Source organism: Ceratocystis lukuohia (assembly GCF_044167205.1).
Source record: "Ceratocystis lukuohia strain C4212 chromosome Unknown Supercontig5_pilon, whole genome shotgun sequence".
NCBI lineage: Eukaryota > Fungi > Ascomycota > Sordariomycetes > Microascales > Ceratocystidaceae > Ceratocystis > Ceratocystis lukuohia.
Window position 1 is genome coordinate 936,880 of NW_027263524.1, and position 16,192 is coordinate 953,071.

A 16,192-nucleotide genomic window follows, 5' to 3' on the forward strand; every position below is an offset into this window, starting at 1 on the left:
AATGAAAACGAGAAAAGAAATCTGTCTCTGCCTCAGTGAAGCCCTGGATTTGTGGTATATCGCAGCTTGTATTCTAAAAGCATCACGGAGTATGATGGGGTTCCTTAGACCGAGGCTTGCTTGCGAAAAAGCGTTTGCCGAACTCGACCTGTTGCCGATGTAGGAACATCTCTAATTTTTGCAGTTACAGCCATGTTAGACCGCTACTAGCCACTGAAGAAGCCCCTTGTTTAGCATTCCATCTACCCCTCCCTCCTCTATTAGTTTCCACTTTCTAAGGAACCAACTAGCGTGTCTATAGCGCTCTGTACGCATCTTAACATTGAACTACTTTATGACTAAGCTAGCCTTTGCATCAAGGCTTGTCTTTCGTCGCGCCAAAAATTTGCATCCACTTTTTTTTAGCCTTTCAGCCAAAACGCGACAATTTGGACTCAGCCTTGCGAATATTCCATTGGCGCTCTATCTCAAGATTGACAATAACCAACAAGTGCCAGTGCCTTTCCACATTATTGCATCTAGATCGCAACCCCAATCACGTGGAACTATCTACTTGACGAAGGTCTAACTTGGCTTTTGCTCATTCATTCTAAATTAGGCTCGAGGCTCGCCATTGGGCTATCCACCCTGTTGTCCTGCTTCATATCTTAGCTCTTCTCCTTGCACTCACCCCCAATCGCATCCATACATCCAACCCGCCACAAATCTCACAATCGTCAAAATGGAAGACATAACTTCAGTGGTGTCGCCGCTAAAAGACGGTGAATCATCTGTGCGAAAGTCACCCATTGAGGAGAACGGCGGTAAGTCGCAACCCGGGCGTGTATCCCCCCCCACCCCCGTTGCTTTAGATGAGTTCAAGTGCTGATATGAGCGGTTTCTCTTGCGCAGATGTCCAGATGAATGACGCCCCCAATACAGACGCATCAGTCAAGGTCGACAGCGAGACCCCGGCTCCTACGGGCGGAGAAGGGCAACCCTCTCAAAATAAGGACCAAACAATGGCCGACCAAGATGACGACGAGGGTACACAAGAAAAGGAATCCAAGAGCAAGGACTCTGCTGAGTCTGCCGTTCGCAACCATCTCCTAGAGCAGAAGCATGCAGTCGTTATTCCCAGCTATAGCACATGGTTCGACATGGCTGTCATTCACGACATTGAAAAGAAGGCCATGTCTGAGTTTTTCAACAATCGGAATCGCAGCAAAACACCCACGGTTTACAAGGATTACAGGGACTTTATGGTGAACACATACCGTTTAAAACCTTCGGAATACTTGACTGTGACAGCCTGCCGCAGAAACCTCGCCGGCGATGTTTGTGCCATCATGCGCGTACATGCCTTCTTAGAACAGTGGGGTTTGATCAACTACCAGGTACGTTTGATTCAGTGCAATCTCGAGACTAGAATCGTCTCTACTCGAAAACATGCAACACGAAACTAACATTTGTATGGAACAATAGGTTGATACCGAACAACGGCCCGCTCCTGTGGGACCTCCCTTCACCGGCCACTTTAGAATCATTTGCGATACCCCCAGGGGCCTCCAGCCATGGCAACCCGCTGCAGACTCGGTTGTGCAGGAGGGAAAGAGAAACAGGGATACAGATGCTAAAGCGGGAGCTACGGCCGCTCCAAAGGCTGACCTGAATCTTGAATTAAGTCGCAACATATACGAAGCTAATGCCAGGGGCTCGAAACTCGGCAAGCCCGATGGTGCCGCCGGCGAAGAATCTTCGTCAGCTGAGGCAGCGGTTGAAGCAGCGGCTAAGGCTTCCATTCCCAAGGTCAACTGCAACCAATGTGGAATTGATTGCACGCGTGTATACTACCATAACGCGCAGTCCGAGGCCAACACCAAGACACGGTCCAGCGTCTGCCCCAGCTGCTTTTTGGAGGATCGCCTACCAAGCAACCATGATAGCTCTCAATACACCCGCGTTGAGAATCCTTCATACACTGCTGTGCCCGACCGCGACGCTCCCTGGAGCGATGTTGAGGTTCTCCGCTTGCTCGAAGGCCTGGAGCGATTTGATGAAGACTGGGGTGAGATTGCCGAGCATGTGGGCACGCGGACACGTGAAGAGTGCGTTCTTCAATTCCTTCAATTAGGCATTGAAGACAAATACCTAGAATCGGAGATGCTAGGGGCTGGCTCAACCGGTCTGTCCTTTCTGGGACCTGAAGGTAGTCAGTTGCCTTTCAACCAAGCTGAAAATCCGGTTCTATCTGTTGTTGGTTTCCTAGCCGGTCTGGCTGATCCTAGCAGTACCGCCCTTGCTGCACACAAGTCAGCTGACCAGCTAAAGAAGGCTCTGCGCAACAAGCTCTCTGGTGATGACGCAGAAACTAACGCCAAGGCTGACATCAAGGCTGACAAGCCTGCTAACGACAAGGGAGACTCCATGGAGGTTGATGACGCTTCCAAGGACAAGTCCGGCAGCTCCGTAGCTCTTGCTGCCATGGGTGCACGTGGTGCTGGCCTGGCCTCTTATGAGGAGCGGGAGATTATGCGGTTAGTGTCAGCAGCAGCCAATATAACTCTTCAAAAACTTGAGCTTAAGCTCAAGTACTTCAGCGAGATGGAGACTGTACTCCAATCAGAGAAGCGGGAACTGGAGCGTGGCCGTCAGCAGCTGCTAGCTGACCGGCTGGCATTTAAACGCCGGGTGCGTGAGGCTCAACAGGGCTTGCAACAGGCGGCATCAGTTGGTGGAGAAGCGGGAATTCGCATGGCAATGGAGGCTGTTGGCCAAGGCGAGCAGTACACATTTGGCTCTAGCAATGGGGGCCTTGCGCCACCGGCAGAGGGTAAAGGTCTTGAGATTTAAATCAGGGGTGGAGGGCGCGATGTGGTAATAAATGGATTCATTGCAGACGATGCCATGTCTTGAAGCTTCGTCTAGGGTTAATATGGCCTATATTCATACTACATGTGCTTCATAAAGGGGGGGGGGGTTGATTTTAGCTAATTCCTTGGCTGTGTCTTGCGTACTTTTTTTCTTCTCTTCGTCTTTTCAAATAATGTCTACCTAACAGATTCCGTCTATGTTTTGAATGTCCCCGAATGGTGTGCAGCCTTGTCTAGCAACTACCAAGACGCACTATGGTCTTGGAAATAGTTGACCAAGTGCCGAGGCTCGGCTAAACAGCAAGAGCCCATTCGTTCTGCGTGGATTGACGTTGCCATAAATTGTTGCGCCCAAGATTCACGTGACGTTTCGCTTCTAAGTTTGTGGGGTATGTTCTGACCAGTAGGATTCTAAGCAAACATGTGAAAGTGCTGCCAAGACGACGTCACTGATTGTGTCAGAAGGAAAAAAGTAGAAGATGACGCCAGCTTTCTGTGGCTCAAATTACATATAAAAAAACGCTACAACAACTATTTACGACAAGACGAGAGCGAGATGTAAGAGATATGTGTCGGATAGTAAACAAGCGTAGACTATCTTGAATCATCGAGAACAACAGACATCATAGGCCAGCCAAAGGGGTTCCCCTCTTATCTTGCTGCACTGATAGAATTTGCTTCCTCGTTTGAGCTGGAGGTAGGAAGACGGGAAGGGGGGGAAGGATGCGGGTGAAATGCCCCGAGTTTCTTTTTGGAACAATTGCCCTCCCTCGGCCACATGGGGGTTGTTTCCCTTGTGACTACACCTACCATCCGTACATGCCTTTTTTTTTTCGCGCATCATCCTCGGTATATAATAAACACCAGCAAAAAAAAAAGAGCAAAAGGGTTTCTTGGAGCTTACACCCCATGCATTACATGTAACCAAATTCCAGAGATAACTAGCTTCTATATCTCGGCTTCAACCTCGAGCCAGTAATTTCTGGTCCCCATTTATTTTCTTCTTTTTCCCATTTTCCTCTGACAGCGAAATGTTAGCTGCTTTCAGAACTTCAGCGCTGCCGACAAGCACTTGTACTTCTGCGCGCTTCCTAGCAAAGGTTTGTTTCTCGGGCTCGAGTGAAAGGAAATCTTTGTGTTTATCCTGCTAGTCCCATTTCCCACCTCTAATTAACTAACCGCCTTTTTTATTTCTATTTGCAGACCCTATCTCCATCTGTCGCAAGAATGGCGCCCGCTACTAAACGTTTAAATTCAACCAACACGACTGGGCTTCCTGCTGGCTATGTTGAGGACAAGTCCAAAGGCCCTACCTTACGCTTCCAAGATTCGCTTCCTCGTCTTCCTGTCCCGACGCTTTCGGAAACCGCTACACGCTACATTCAGTCATTGAAGCCGCTTCTGACTCCAGCAGAGCTTGAAAAGAGCAAAGAGGCCGTCGCCGACTTTGTCAAGCCTGGAGGCGTGGGCGAGAAACTCCAGGAAAAGCTACTTGCTAGGCGCAATGACCCCAACGTCAAAAACTGGCTGTATGAGTGGTGGAACGATCTCGCGTATCTCTCATACCGCGATCCTGTATGCCCCTACGTCAGCTACTTTTACTCGCATCGCGATGACCGTCGTCGCAGGGATCCCGCTAAACGTGCTGCTGCTATTTCTACGGCCGTTCTCGAATTCAAGAAGATGGTTGATGAGGGCACTCTAGAGCCTGAGTACATGAAGAAGCTCCCGATTTGCATGGACACCTACAAGTGGATGTTTAACGCTAGTCGAGTAGCAGCAAAGCCAGCCGACCACCCCATCAAGTTTCCTCCTGCCGAGAATAAGCACATTATCGTTATTCGCAACAACCAATTCTTTAAAGTCCTACATGAGGTTGACGGCAAACAACTCAACACCGCCGAGCTAGAGAAGCAGTTTTCCTACGTATACAAATCTGCTCAAGGAAAAGTGCCTCCCGTTGGCGCTTTAACTTCTGAGAACCGTGATGTCTGGGCTGATGCGCGCAAGATTCTACTTGATGCAGACCCCAGCAATGCTGCCTCTCTTGAGGCCATTGAATCTGCTTCGTTCGCTGTATGTCTAGATGATGCCGCTCCTATAACTCTTGAAGAGCGTGCCCATCAGTACTGGCACGGTGATGGAGCTAATCGCTGGTACGATAAGCCCTTACAATTCATCATCAACGACAATGGAACCTCTGGTTTTATGGGTGAACATTCGATGATGGATGGCACGCCTACGCACCGCTTAAATGACTACCTGAACGACATGATCTTCAACAACAAGCTCGACTTTTCTAACCCTGAGATTCGCTCAAACATACCTCATCCTACGCCCATCAAGTTTGTCATCAACGGCGCAGTTCAGGCCGAGATTGACCGCGCAGTGAATGATTTTAAGGAGGTCATTGGCAAACATGAACTTGCTGTCCAGGCTTATCAAGGATATGGCAAGGGTTTAATCAAGAAGTTCAAGTGCTCGCCCGATGCATATGTTCAAATGATCATCCAGCTGGCTTACTTCAAAATGTACGGAGTTAACCGTCCGACCTATGAGTCCGCAGCCACCCGCCGTTTCCAGCTTGGTCGCACGGAAACGTGCCGGTCTGTTTCCGAAGCGTCAAGTGCCTGGTGCAAAGCCATGTGTGACCCAGAAAAGAATGACGTTGAAAAGACAAAGCTCTTTTATGAAGCGATCAAGTCGCATCTTGAGTACATTGGTGCCGCTTCTGACGGCAAAGGTGTTGACCGTCACCTTCTAGGCCTCAAACTCCTTCTTGAGCCTGGCGCAGACCTTCCTGCCCTATACAAAGACCCTGCCAACTCATACTCTTGCTCTTGGTATTTATCAACCTCGCAACTAAGCTCCGAGTTCTTCAATGGCTATGGGTGGAGTCAAGTCATCGATCAGGGATTCGGCATTGCATACATGATCAACGAAAACAGGTTAGTACATAGACGTATTCACAAATTTCAGTCAACAAATTACTAACGCTAGACACGGTCTCTCTAGTCTCAACTTCAACATTGTTTCAAAGAAAATGGGAAGTGCCAAAATGAGCTACTATCTTAATGAAGCTGCTGAAGAGATGCGTGACCTGTTGCTTCCCACGATTGCTCCTCCCAAGGCCAAACTGTGAGGTAGATAGGCATAGAATGCATTTTAAAGTTTATTATTGGTGTACAATAAGACTTCGTTTAATTTTTCCCTTCATAGCAATCCTCGTACCAGAGCCACGTCCTCTCCAAGGACAGATATGAAAAACGTCAAGTTACTTTGAAGATATTTTGCTTCGTGTTTATTATCACATGTCATTTCTTTTAGAATGAAAGACTAACTGATCTTCATAAAACTGATATCCAAAATTATAGCGGTTTATTACTAGACACTACAGGCTTCTAATATGTTGGCTAGAAGAATTTACACTCAGCCGTCATGCTTCACAATCTCATTCACGATAGCATCCTTTTCCTTGTCGTAGTAGCTGCAGATCTGAGACGGAAGAGGAAGTTCCTTGTAGTCATCATCATCACCAATGACGTTGATGCTAACGTTTGCCGACTTGCTGGTGAAAACACGGGTATCACTACTTTGCTTGCTGAAATAGATCTCGGAACCGTCAATCTGGTCCAACATAACGGCCGGGACAGCTCCCATAACCTGTAGAGCAAAGTTGCTTGATTTGACAGCATCAACAGTGGAGATGAGATCATCGACAACAAGACTCAGGCGGTTTGTCGTTTCGATAGTGATGGCATTAACCTTGCCCTTGATGATGATGGTGGTGTGGTTGCATTTGCTGATTAGGATAGAGTGTGAAATTGAGCCTTCGATAATAACAGGCTGTGGCTCCTTTTCGAAGTTTTCCTAAATAAAATAACCCCAGAAAACGTTAGTTAACAATCTACAGATCTGTCTTCATGTCATTCCTATCTTAAAGAACCAGACGGCGAAAAAAGGAAGAGACTCACGATGGTCCATTTGTTGCCCTCTAGTTCCTTTCGAGGAGGCTTCTTCATACGCATGCTCTCGGGCTTAGGCTTCTTTCCTGGTGCAGGACTTTTACCTCGAGAGCTAGTTTCCGATACCACCGAGCTACCTCTCAATGTGGGGTTTTTATGCGTCATTTGCGACTTGTCAACCTTCTTTAAGCCCTTCGTGACATCTGATCCTCTATTAAGCTCCGAAAACACAGCCCCAAAGCCTCCACCTTCGGTAGAAGATGAGGTAGGGCCTTGTCCAGTTTTGAAGTCCAAGATCGGGGGAGGTCCCGGGGAGGCGGGGGAGGTGGGGGAGGAGGACCACTGCCTGCAGGGGCAGCAGGAGCGGGAGGGGCAGATTTCGCTGAAAGTTCAAGAGCAACCTCCGCAGCGGGCTTGCCCTTGGGGTTCCAAATCAGCCCATGTGGAAAATGCTCTTTCACATATTCAATGAGATCACGGAAAACCTGGTAGAACGAGTTGACCCATTCAACTTGTTGAGGATCCCTAGATAAAGTTAGCAAACCTAGATCAATCTTATTCAAGATAATTTGCAAGCATCTCATACTTCTCTCTAAACTCCTTCAACACGCGATTTCCGAAGAATTGCGAGGGTCCCAGTGACTCTTCAACGTGTTTCCACGGCCGGTTTTCAACAGTAACCCATGCAAGGAGCATAATTCCTTCGCTGACGGTACTGAGCTGTGAAAACATTGGCGATCCTCGGTTATTATCCTTGTAGTTGATGACAGACATCAGGGCATCATTGATGGGCTTAATAAGATCTTGGTATAAGGCCATTTCCGAGCCATGGATATCAGGCTTCTGAGCCATAGTAGAAAGCAATAGAAACTTGCGTTGCTCTTGGAAACCCTCCAAAACTTTAGCGGCTTGTTCCGCCACCAAGCCACCAAGCTTGTTGCTAAGCTCAACATAATTGCCAATGCTGTTGCTGAGGAAGTTGTCGAACTCAACAATCGAATCGGGGAGAGGCTCTTCGTGTTGTTTTGCTGGAGCGGCTGGCGCGGGAGATGAGACAGCGAGCGCCGGTGCAGAAGCGGTTGCCGTCGCAGAAGCTCTGGGAGTGACAGAGTTGTCGACGGAATTGAGAGTTTCGGAGGGGAATGATTCGACTTCAGGAGCAGGAGGAGATATGGCTATAGTGGCTTCAGCAATATCCTCAAGGCGCATGGTAGCAGCCTCGAGGCTAAAAAGCAATGATCAGTACTGAAAAATCGATAGCAATACAGGCTTAATGTTGGCTTGCTTACCGCTTAATCAGTGTTGTCAAGTTATGCATGGGGCCGGAACTTGCCATGCTGAAAGTTGAAAGATGCAGGGAGTATCGAATAAGATGATGAACGAAAGAAATAAATGAGGACTGGAACAATCGTAGATTATATAGTGATACCGCGAAAAAAACGATGCAGCATCAAATGCGTGGCGGTATAAATGCGAGGACAGGACTTCAATGGATGTTCGACGCAAGTGGTGATATACTTGACCTTTTGGGGGGGGGGGCTGGTAGCTAGATGGTGGGAGCTTGGTCTCCCATGATTCCCTATTCCCCCTAATGCTTTATTACTGTTTGTACATGCAAACCCTAGGACCCTAACATATTAAACTCGTTGAGGTGACAACTCTAACTACGACAGGAGAAGACAACGTAATCATTGTTGTAGTCAAACGGAAACCCTTATTTCCTCGCGCTATTATTGATGTCTTGTATGTTCTCATCTTACTTTTCTTTCTATTATTTTACGTCTAGCTATTTACATAACATTCACAAGACAAGACTCCCCCCCTTAGATTTTCAGATTTAGAGGAAGGGATGATGAACGGCTTAGGACGGAACCCTCGGTTGTGACACTAAACTGCTCCCGTTTTAATCATAACGTGCAACATATATTTAAACTCAGGAGAGGCCAAAACAAAAAACAAGGCCACATCAGGCCATGCCTTGGGAACGAAAAGATGGGTAACCACAACTTTGCGATCATTATCAGTATATAACGTAGCTTGTGTCGACATTGCTGGTTGTAGTTGGGAATATAGGTGCTTGTCTTCTTTCATTGTCATTATTCGTATAGGTGGGAGAGGCTCTATACCCCCACTCAGAGTACTGCTTCGACGTGGAGCCCCCCTGAAACTGAAGCCAAGCATTTTGTAGTTGGGCTAGATTAAGGCCTGATACTGGAAACGCTACTGCTAGTCTAAACTTGCCTTGCGTAGCCTTCCTTCCCCTATCGGCTAGCTAAACAAGATGTTGATGTGGTGGATGTCAATAGGCCCTGTATTCATGCTATTTTCATAACATATGACCTGCGAGACTTTTAAGTATCCAACACATCTGCTGCAAACTCACTCTAGTAGAAAAGCCTAGATAGAGAAAAATATCCATCATGAGCAGCACAGAAATGATCAAGGAAGGTGCTAGCCCTGACCAAGCCTTGCATAGTGATGAAGGCCAAGATCATCAAGATTGTCATCTTACAACACAATCTACTGCTATTGATGATGATGGCCGAGCTGAGAGTGAGCCGCAAATTGATTTTGTTACACTTGGGATGTTCATTATTGGTAAGTCAGCCACCAGCCCTATTGAATATTACAGTATTTCCTCAGGAAACTGATGCTCGTGGTGCTCTAGATGAAATAGAGTTTCCTCCTCCAAAGCCTTCTGTTAAGGACGCTCTGGGAGGTGCCGGTTCATTTGCAGCTTTGGGGGCTCGCATAATGTCTTCTCCTCCTAAATCTCAATCTGTGGGCTGGATAGTCGACCAGGGCTCCGACTTCCCTCCTGCTTTGACTGAGCTCATTCAATTATGGAATAGTAGCGTTTTATTTCGGCGAGATGATACTCGTCTCACAACTAGAGGCTGGAATGGCTATGGCGATGGCGAGACTCGTGGGTTCCGCTATACAACACCTAAAAAGCGACTAACTGGTAGAGACTTGACCCCAGCAATGTTGCTGTCGAAATCATTCCATATGGTGTGCTCTCCAGTACGGTGTCGTGAGCTGGTCTCTGAAATCAAAGCTTTGCGGAAAGAGCTTCAAACTTCTCACAATGAGACCTGCACAAAGCCCTTATTCATTTGGGAGCCCGTCCCTGATCTCTGCACTCCCGAAAATTTGCTTGAGTGTACCCGCACGCTATCCTACGTAGATGTCTGCAGTCCAAACCATGCCGAGCTAGCCGGGTTTATGGGTGAAACTGGGGTTGATGAAAATGGTGATATTTCACAGGAGGCCATTGAGCGTAACTGTGAGCAGCTTTTGGCTAGTATGCCATTGCAATCATTTTCTCTTGTCGTCAGAGCTGGCCGGAAAGGATGCTATGTAGCCCGCAATGGTGGCCGGAAGGGTAGTAGCACCAATTGGAGGACTACTAAGCCTGCGCGACAGAAGAAACAGCAACATGCACCTAGCAGTATGCTTCGGCCTGACACAGACATGTTTGCCCTTTTTGAGCATTTGACACCCGACAATGAAGGGTGCATTGACCGGGAGGAAATCGAAATCGATGCTGGTATTTCGCGATGGATCCCCGCCGTCCATAGCGACCCCTCTCAGGTAGTAGACCCGACTGGTGGAGGCAATTGCTTCCTCGGTGGTCTGGCAGTTGCGCTGGCTAGAGGCCACAATGTGGAGGAAGCAGCAATTTGGGGAAGTGTAGCTGCTAGTTTTGCTATTGAGCAAGTTGGAGTACCTACTGTTGTTGGAGATGGGAGTGGAAATGAGACATGGAATGGAGTCGAAGTCCAGGATCGTATGTTGGAGTTCAAAACGAGGATTTTACTGTAGATAGCTTATAACAAAAGGCTTAGGCTTTAGAAGGTTTAAGAAGGCTTGTTTTGTTGTATACATACACAGTATATGACGTTCATTAGATTTGACTACAAATTCTCATTCGAATATAGTTCTACGCTAGCCTAACTAACTATCACAGTCCTCCACTATCCCATGGAAAGATCGTTTTACGAGTGTTCAATTGCCTTTTCACATCTTGATTACAATACCCTCATCCTTTACAAACCTGCGCAATTTGTTAGTAAGTTTCAACGGGCGCAGAAAATACAAAAGTGGGTGTGGAACTTACATGATAGATCCAAGGGCATCAAGTTTTTCCAAAGCCTGTATAGCTTCAGATTTATCAAAGGGACCACCCTCATTGGATGTAATCATTTCATTTACCGAAGTAATAATATCCGTTACTTGAGCTGTATCATCAGAGCTAAAGAGGGGGCCCATGAGCAAGCGGCCCATGGATCTTCTGAAAGTTTCCATACGTGCTGGAGAAATCTCAGGCTGAGAAATCGCTAGAGAAGCAGCAGATATTGCCAGGTCTTCGGAGACTTCTGAATGAGGCTGAGATTGCCACTGAGATTGAAGTTGAGAAAGAGGTATCGATGAAGCAAATGAGGCCTGAGAAGTAGCGTCTGCCTCTGAAAAGTTCATTCCTGGGTTAAAGGAAGACAATGTTGGTGGCTGAGGTTGAGATACAGGGAAGCTGTGTGTTCCTGGAATAGTACTTGCGGCACGCGCAGCAGATCTTGTCTGTCGTGCAGAGGCCGCCGTGCCTGTTGATGTTCTTGAAACTGAGGCCTGAAGAGGAACCGGATTATCGTCACCAGACCCCTCATCGCTAGAAGACTCGACGACTGGTATGTTTGTGCGACGCTTCTTCTTTGGAGCATCATTCAGCACTTCTTTGAATAGAGCAAAACGAAGAATTGCTTCCGCAGCAACTGCATCTTGCTCTTCAATCTTTGCTGAGAGACGTGCTTTGGCATGAGCCGTAGACAAACGAATCAAAGTTTCCAAAGTACGCACTGTCAATGGACTGGTGCGGCGTTGATTACCTTCCATCTCGTCATTTCTTAAGCCAACATAAATATCGCCGATTATCGTAGAAGCTTCAGGAGTGAGAAAAGGCTTCCGTGCTCTTGCATACTGAATGTACTTTTTCATGAAAGGGATGCTCACCACCTCAGGCTTTTGATTGTTTCTGCGGATTCGGACACCAGTGTGTAACATTGGGTCATACTTTTCGTATACTTCTGTACGCACATTGTTACTCGTTTCCTTCTCAACACCGACACCAAGAGATTGAGATGCGACCTCTCGAACAGGGGCGCCTTCTTCAGTTCCTGGAGCCCGGTATCTGTGCATACGAAGAACATGCTCAGAGACGCGCCGATCGCGTGTGTCTTCAATATCGTCAGTTACGACGAACAACAAATCAAAACGAGAGAGAAGGGAGTCGGGGAGCGCAATGTTCTTGTGAGGATCTTTGTGCGTGTCATACTGGCCAAAAATGGGATTGGCGGCGGCGACTACGCTGCAACGAGCATTCAGGGAGGTGTGAATCCCGGCCTTGGCAATGGTGACTGTTTGCTGCTCCATTACTTCATGGATAGCTACGCGATCAATATCTGACATTTTGTCAAACTCGTCAATACACACTACACCACGATCGGCCATCACCATGGCACCGGCTTCTAGGCGTCTTTCTCCAGTTTCCTTATCAGATGTCACCGCAGCAGTGAGACCGACACCTGAGGACCCACGACCAGTAGTAGCAATTGCAAGTGGGGCAGTATTGAGAACGAAACGAAGAATTTGCGATTTGGCAGTCGAGGGATCGCCAACCATCAAAATATTGATGTCTCCTCTTAGATGTGTACCGTTTTCCAAGTTTTTCTCCACTCCGCCTAACAACATGAGCAAAATAGCCTTTTTGATGTAATCATGCCCGTAGATACTCGGCGCTAGAGACTGGGAAAGCAAGTCCAAAAGATTAGATCTTTTCGAAAGTTTGTTGATTTCGCGAATATCATGGTCGGTAATGGTAGAGGTTGCAACACCTCCAATTGATTTAGATGATAGGAGGACAACGTTGTTGGCTAGGACTAGTGTCTTGAAAATCGCATTGTTATGGTTGGTGTTGCGGTTTCCTAGTGTACGATAAATTCCGACCAATTGAATTCTGTCCCCAGGCTTCACCTTGTCAACCAAATCATCATCTAGAATAACATCAATGCTTCGAGGTAACTGTCCAGCTGGCGCTCTTTCTGGCATTTCTTGAATCGAAATGGTTTGGTGATCGCGATAAACTGAGTAACCGTATTCCGTCACCAGCTGGTTACCATCCTCGTCTTCTCGAGGATAAACGCTCGATGTTGTGGGGCCGTTCGTCATAGTTTGGTCTTGGTATTCGCGGAAGAGGAAATTGTTTTTAGATTCGTTGTAATGCACGCTCTTGATGACTTTTGGGCGAATCAATGAGCATTTCGTCACAATTCCCTCCATAGATATCATACGGTTTAAGTGCCGAGAGGACAGTGTACGTGGGTTGCAAGCGTAGAGACCGAAGCTCCCACTCCAGGCGCAGTAATACTCAGCCTCATCATCATTTTGAACACCGTTGATAGACTTAACAATCGCCTTGAGAGCATGGTTGAAAGCTAGCGAATAATCAAAGGGCTGTTCAAGAACACCATCGGCAAGCTGCGGGCTGTGATCACGTAGACGATCTATGCTCACTACTAGGCGACGTTGATTTTTTTGCAGCATAAGACCAATTTCTCCCTTGTAACTGTATTTGGGTGAGCTGGAAGCCTTGTCCTTTTCATTTTGCTCTTTAGTAGTGCAGGTAATTATGATGCTATTGTCAGTAATATTCAATATAGATGATCATGTGCGGGGTAGCGACACACCAGGATCCAAGAACTCCTCTGCTTGACGGATGCGATCGCGAATAGCGGCATCTTGTAGCATGTAAGAGTCCATTTTTGTGAGAGTAATGCTCGTAATGAGCAAGATGAAGAGAGAAATAACAGGAAAAAGATAAAGAATGACGTGATTTCTCAGCTCAGAGCACCAGAAATATCAAGTGTGGCCCAGCAATATTTCGTGGTAGTGGTAGTAATGGTAGCTCAACTAAAAACGCGAGGAGGGGGGCGGCTTAGTAGATAGTGAGGAAAGCCACGACACCTTCAAATAAAGGAGGGGCAAAAGAGCAAGCATAAATATTGATGATCAAATTATCACAGCGCGTCGCGTGTTAAGTGGTTTTTGTGACTAAGATTCCAAGGAGATAAACCCATATCGCAATATCTCTTAGTAGCATATACTGTGTACCTGCATGTCCACATATTGCATAGCGTTGGGGGATCCATTGTCTCAGTTACGTCACTGGACAACCAAGCCAGAAAAGGAGATGCTGTAAGAACATAATTACATTAAACAAACACAGAATAGTCGATGCTACAAGCCTACAACTTTTTTTTTTCAGGCTCCCATTTTCTCAACTTGCTAAAACTCGTATCATCCTGCACAAAACTTTTTAAATGGCCGTTGGGCTTAATACTGGGCGCAACGTGGCAGATGAAGAAGCTCGTGCCGAGGTCGATGTCCTCAACTCCCGCCTAGAAAAGACAACTCAACTCACTAAGAAGATACAAGCCTGTTTAGGTCGCTTGGAAGCTACAGGGAAAAGTGTGAGAGATGTTGCTGGTCCTCTCAGCGGGGAAACTCGCAAACTCCAAGTTCTAGATGCTAGTTAGTCACACGCAACATGCTCTCTCTTGGATTATCCTATTGGCTTTACTAACTTATTATCCAAGATGTTGATGGCATGATCGCTGCAATTGGGAGGCTTCGCCAGTCAGTTGATAGCAAGAATGACGAAGAAGCCCTCATTCGATCTGGCCCCGAAAAGGTCGGCCTAGCGCCGTATCTGGCTTCAATCAAACGCCTTGCACAATCTGCCTCCGAAATGCAAACTTCAAACATACGCGCAAACCAACAAGCTATGTCGGATCTCTTACGGCTTGTGAATTTTGGAAATAGCATGCTTGAGTCATATTTCCAAAAACTCCTCCAAATTGATACACCCTCTGCCATTGAGCCTCTACAAAACATCACAAAATCCAAGCCATTTCCACTACTACCTCAAGAGAGCATGGCCCGACTCGGGCTGATAACGGACTATATGACAACACAAAGAAAGCAATCTAACGCATCCGTCGCTCCCCATGATGCTTCAGTTGGTCGCATATTTGTTGATACAAGAGGGCCGTACTTGACTTCTAGCTTATCAAATTTAGCTATGGCAAGTGTGAATACTGCAAAGAAACAAAACCCAGACACAGTCTACAGGGCTGGAACAAATGCCATTGGTTCGTATGCTAAAGCTATTGAAGGTATGCTTTTAGCAGAATACGATAACATTTGCAATCTCTTTCCCCGTGAAGATTGGGGATCTTTGTTTCAAGCTGTGTGTCAGCCTGCCCTGGCGGATCTTGCGAGAACAATCCGCGATTTGAACACCCATATAAAGATGCATTTGGCATTTGACTGTTTCTTATCATACGAAATTACTGGCATCATGGCAATGCTTACTACGAAATTGGAGGAGAGAACAGGCGATGTTATTAAATCTTCTCTGGCATCAGCCTTAAAGCCAGTAAGGGAAACTGCCAAGACTTCTCTGGCTGAACTTCTGGAGCACATGAAACGAAGTATTGCCAACATCCAAACCCTTCCATCTGATGGAGCATTGGTGCCTATAGTGCCGGAGGTTGTACAGAGACTGCAAGCTATGTTGGACTTCATCAATCCCCTCTCAAGCATCATGGTATCTTTAGGTGATGGAGGCTGGAAACAGTCTGCCAAAACACCAGCCCCAAGTCTTGCATCTTTTGATATTGGTGCTGATGGCAGAGAAATATTTGCTGACTATTGTGTTGATACTATTGAAACACTTCTGACAAGTCTTGTACAGAAATCGAGGATAACCCACAAAGGCAAGGCCATACAGGGTGTATTTTTAGCCAACTGTGTTATTACCATTGATAGGAGTGTGCAAGAGTCAGACCTTAAACCACTATTGGGAGCCCGAGCATCTGTTCTGGAACAGTGGCGAAAAAGGGCTGTCAGTCTATATGTCGACTCATGCAAGGACATTTCCATGCACTTGTTCGATGTTATTCACACTAACAGATCGGCTAGACCTACGTCAGGACCATCTGACTCAGCATCGGCTGTTAAGGGTCTCTCAGCCAAGGATCGAGACAATATTAAGTCGAAGTTTGCAGCATTCAATGCTAGCTTTGATGAAATGGTAGCTCGCCATCGAGCTTGCAACATGGATCCCCAGGTTAGAAAAATGTTTGCCCAAGCTGTGCAGCAAATGCTTGAGCCACTCTACAATCGATTTTGGGACCGTTACCATGAGATTGACAAGGGTAGAGGAAAGCATGTCAAGTTTGACAAGGTCACAATGGCACAAACTTTTGACAGTCTGTATACCTAATCAGATAAAAGACACATGTGAGCTCGGTTTCAATC

At 46.8% G+C, this 16,192-nt stretch overlaps 6 protein-coding genes across 6 annotated transcripts; 4 read left to right on the top strand and 2 right to left on the bottom strand.

Annotated features, from left to right (window-relative positions):
* Positions 1-721: 721 nt before the first annotated feature.
* HOO65_050258 (SWI/SNF complex subunit SMARCC2) lies at positions 722-2,832 on the top strand (the record flags this gene model as incomplete). Its single annotated transcript, XM_071003248.1, has 3 exons — positions 722-803; positions 922-1,376; positions 1,465-2,832. 3 exons carry the CDS (start codon positions 722-724, stop codon positions 2,830-2,832), a joined length of 1,905 nt encoding a protein of 634 aa, XP_070858317.1.
* A 1,247-nt stretch (positions 2,833-4,079) lies between these two features.
* Positions 4,080-5,994, top strand: HOO65_050259 (carnitine O-acetyltransferase-like protein; the record flags this gene model as incomplete). Its single annotated transcript, XM_071003274.1, has 2 exons — positions 4,080-5,800; positions 5,853-5,994. 2 exons carry the CDS (start codon positions 4,080-4,082, stop codon positions 5,992-5,994), a joined length of 1,863 nt encoding a protein of 620 aa, XP_070858318.1.
* A 287-nt stretch (positions 5,995-6,281) lies between these two features.
* On the bottom strand, positions 6,282-8,153 carry HOO65_050260 (adenylyl cyclase-associated protein; the record flags this gene model as incomplete). Its single annotated transcript, XM_071003279.1, has 5 exons — positions 6,282-6,722; positions 6,827-6,914; positions 7,049-7,342; positions 7,404-8,042; positions 8,107-8,153. The coding sequence occupies 5 exons, from the start codon at positions 8,151-8,153 to the stop codon at positions 6,282-6,284; spliced, it is 1,509 nt and encodes a 502-aa protein (XP_070858319.1).
* A 1,084-nt stretch (positions 8,154-9,237) lies between these two features.
* On the top strand, positions 9,238-10,642 carry HOO65_050261 (PfkB family carbohydrate kinase; the record flags this gene model as incomplete). The annotated part of the gene is made up of 2 exons (XM_071003375.1): positions 9,238-9,415; positions 9,486-10,642. 2 exons carry the CDS (start codon positions 9,238-9,240, stop codon positions 10,640-10,642), a joined length of 1,335 nt encoding a protein of 444 aa, XP_070858320.1.
* A 195-nt stretch (positions 10,643-10,837) lies between these two features.
* Positions 10,838-13,630, bottom strand: HOO65_050262 (DNA replication licensing factor mcm3; the record flags this gene model as incomplete). The annotated part of the gene is made up of 3 exons (XM_071003177.1): positions 10,838-10,874; positions 10,938-13,374; positions 13,558-13,630. 3 exons carry the CDS (start codon positions 13,628-13,630, stop codon positions 10,838-10,840), a joined length of 2,547 nt encoding a protein of 848 aa, XP_070858321.1.
* Positions 13,631-14,190: 560 nt separating this feature from the next.
* Positions 14,191-16,157, top strand: HOO65_050263 (Exocyst complex protein EXO70; the record flags this gene model as incomplete). The annotated part of the gene is made up of 2 exons (XM_071003266.1): positions 14,191-14,401; positions 14,467-16,157. The coding sequence occupies 2 exons, from the start codon at positions 14,191-14,193 to the stop codon at positions 16,155-16,157; spliced, it is 1,902 nt and encodes a 633-aa protein (XP_070858322.1).
* Between the last annotated feature and the right edge of the window lie 35 nt (positions 16,158-16,192).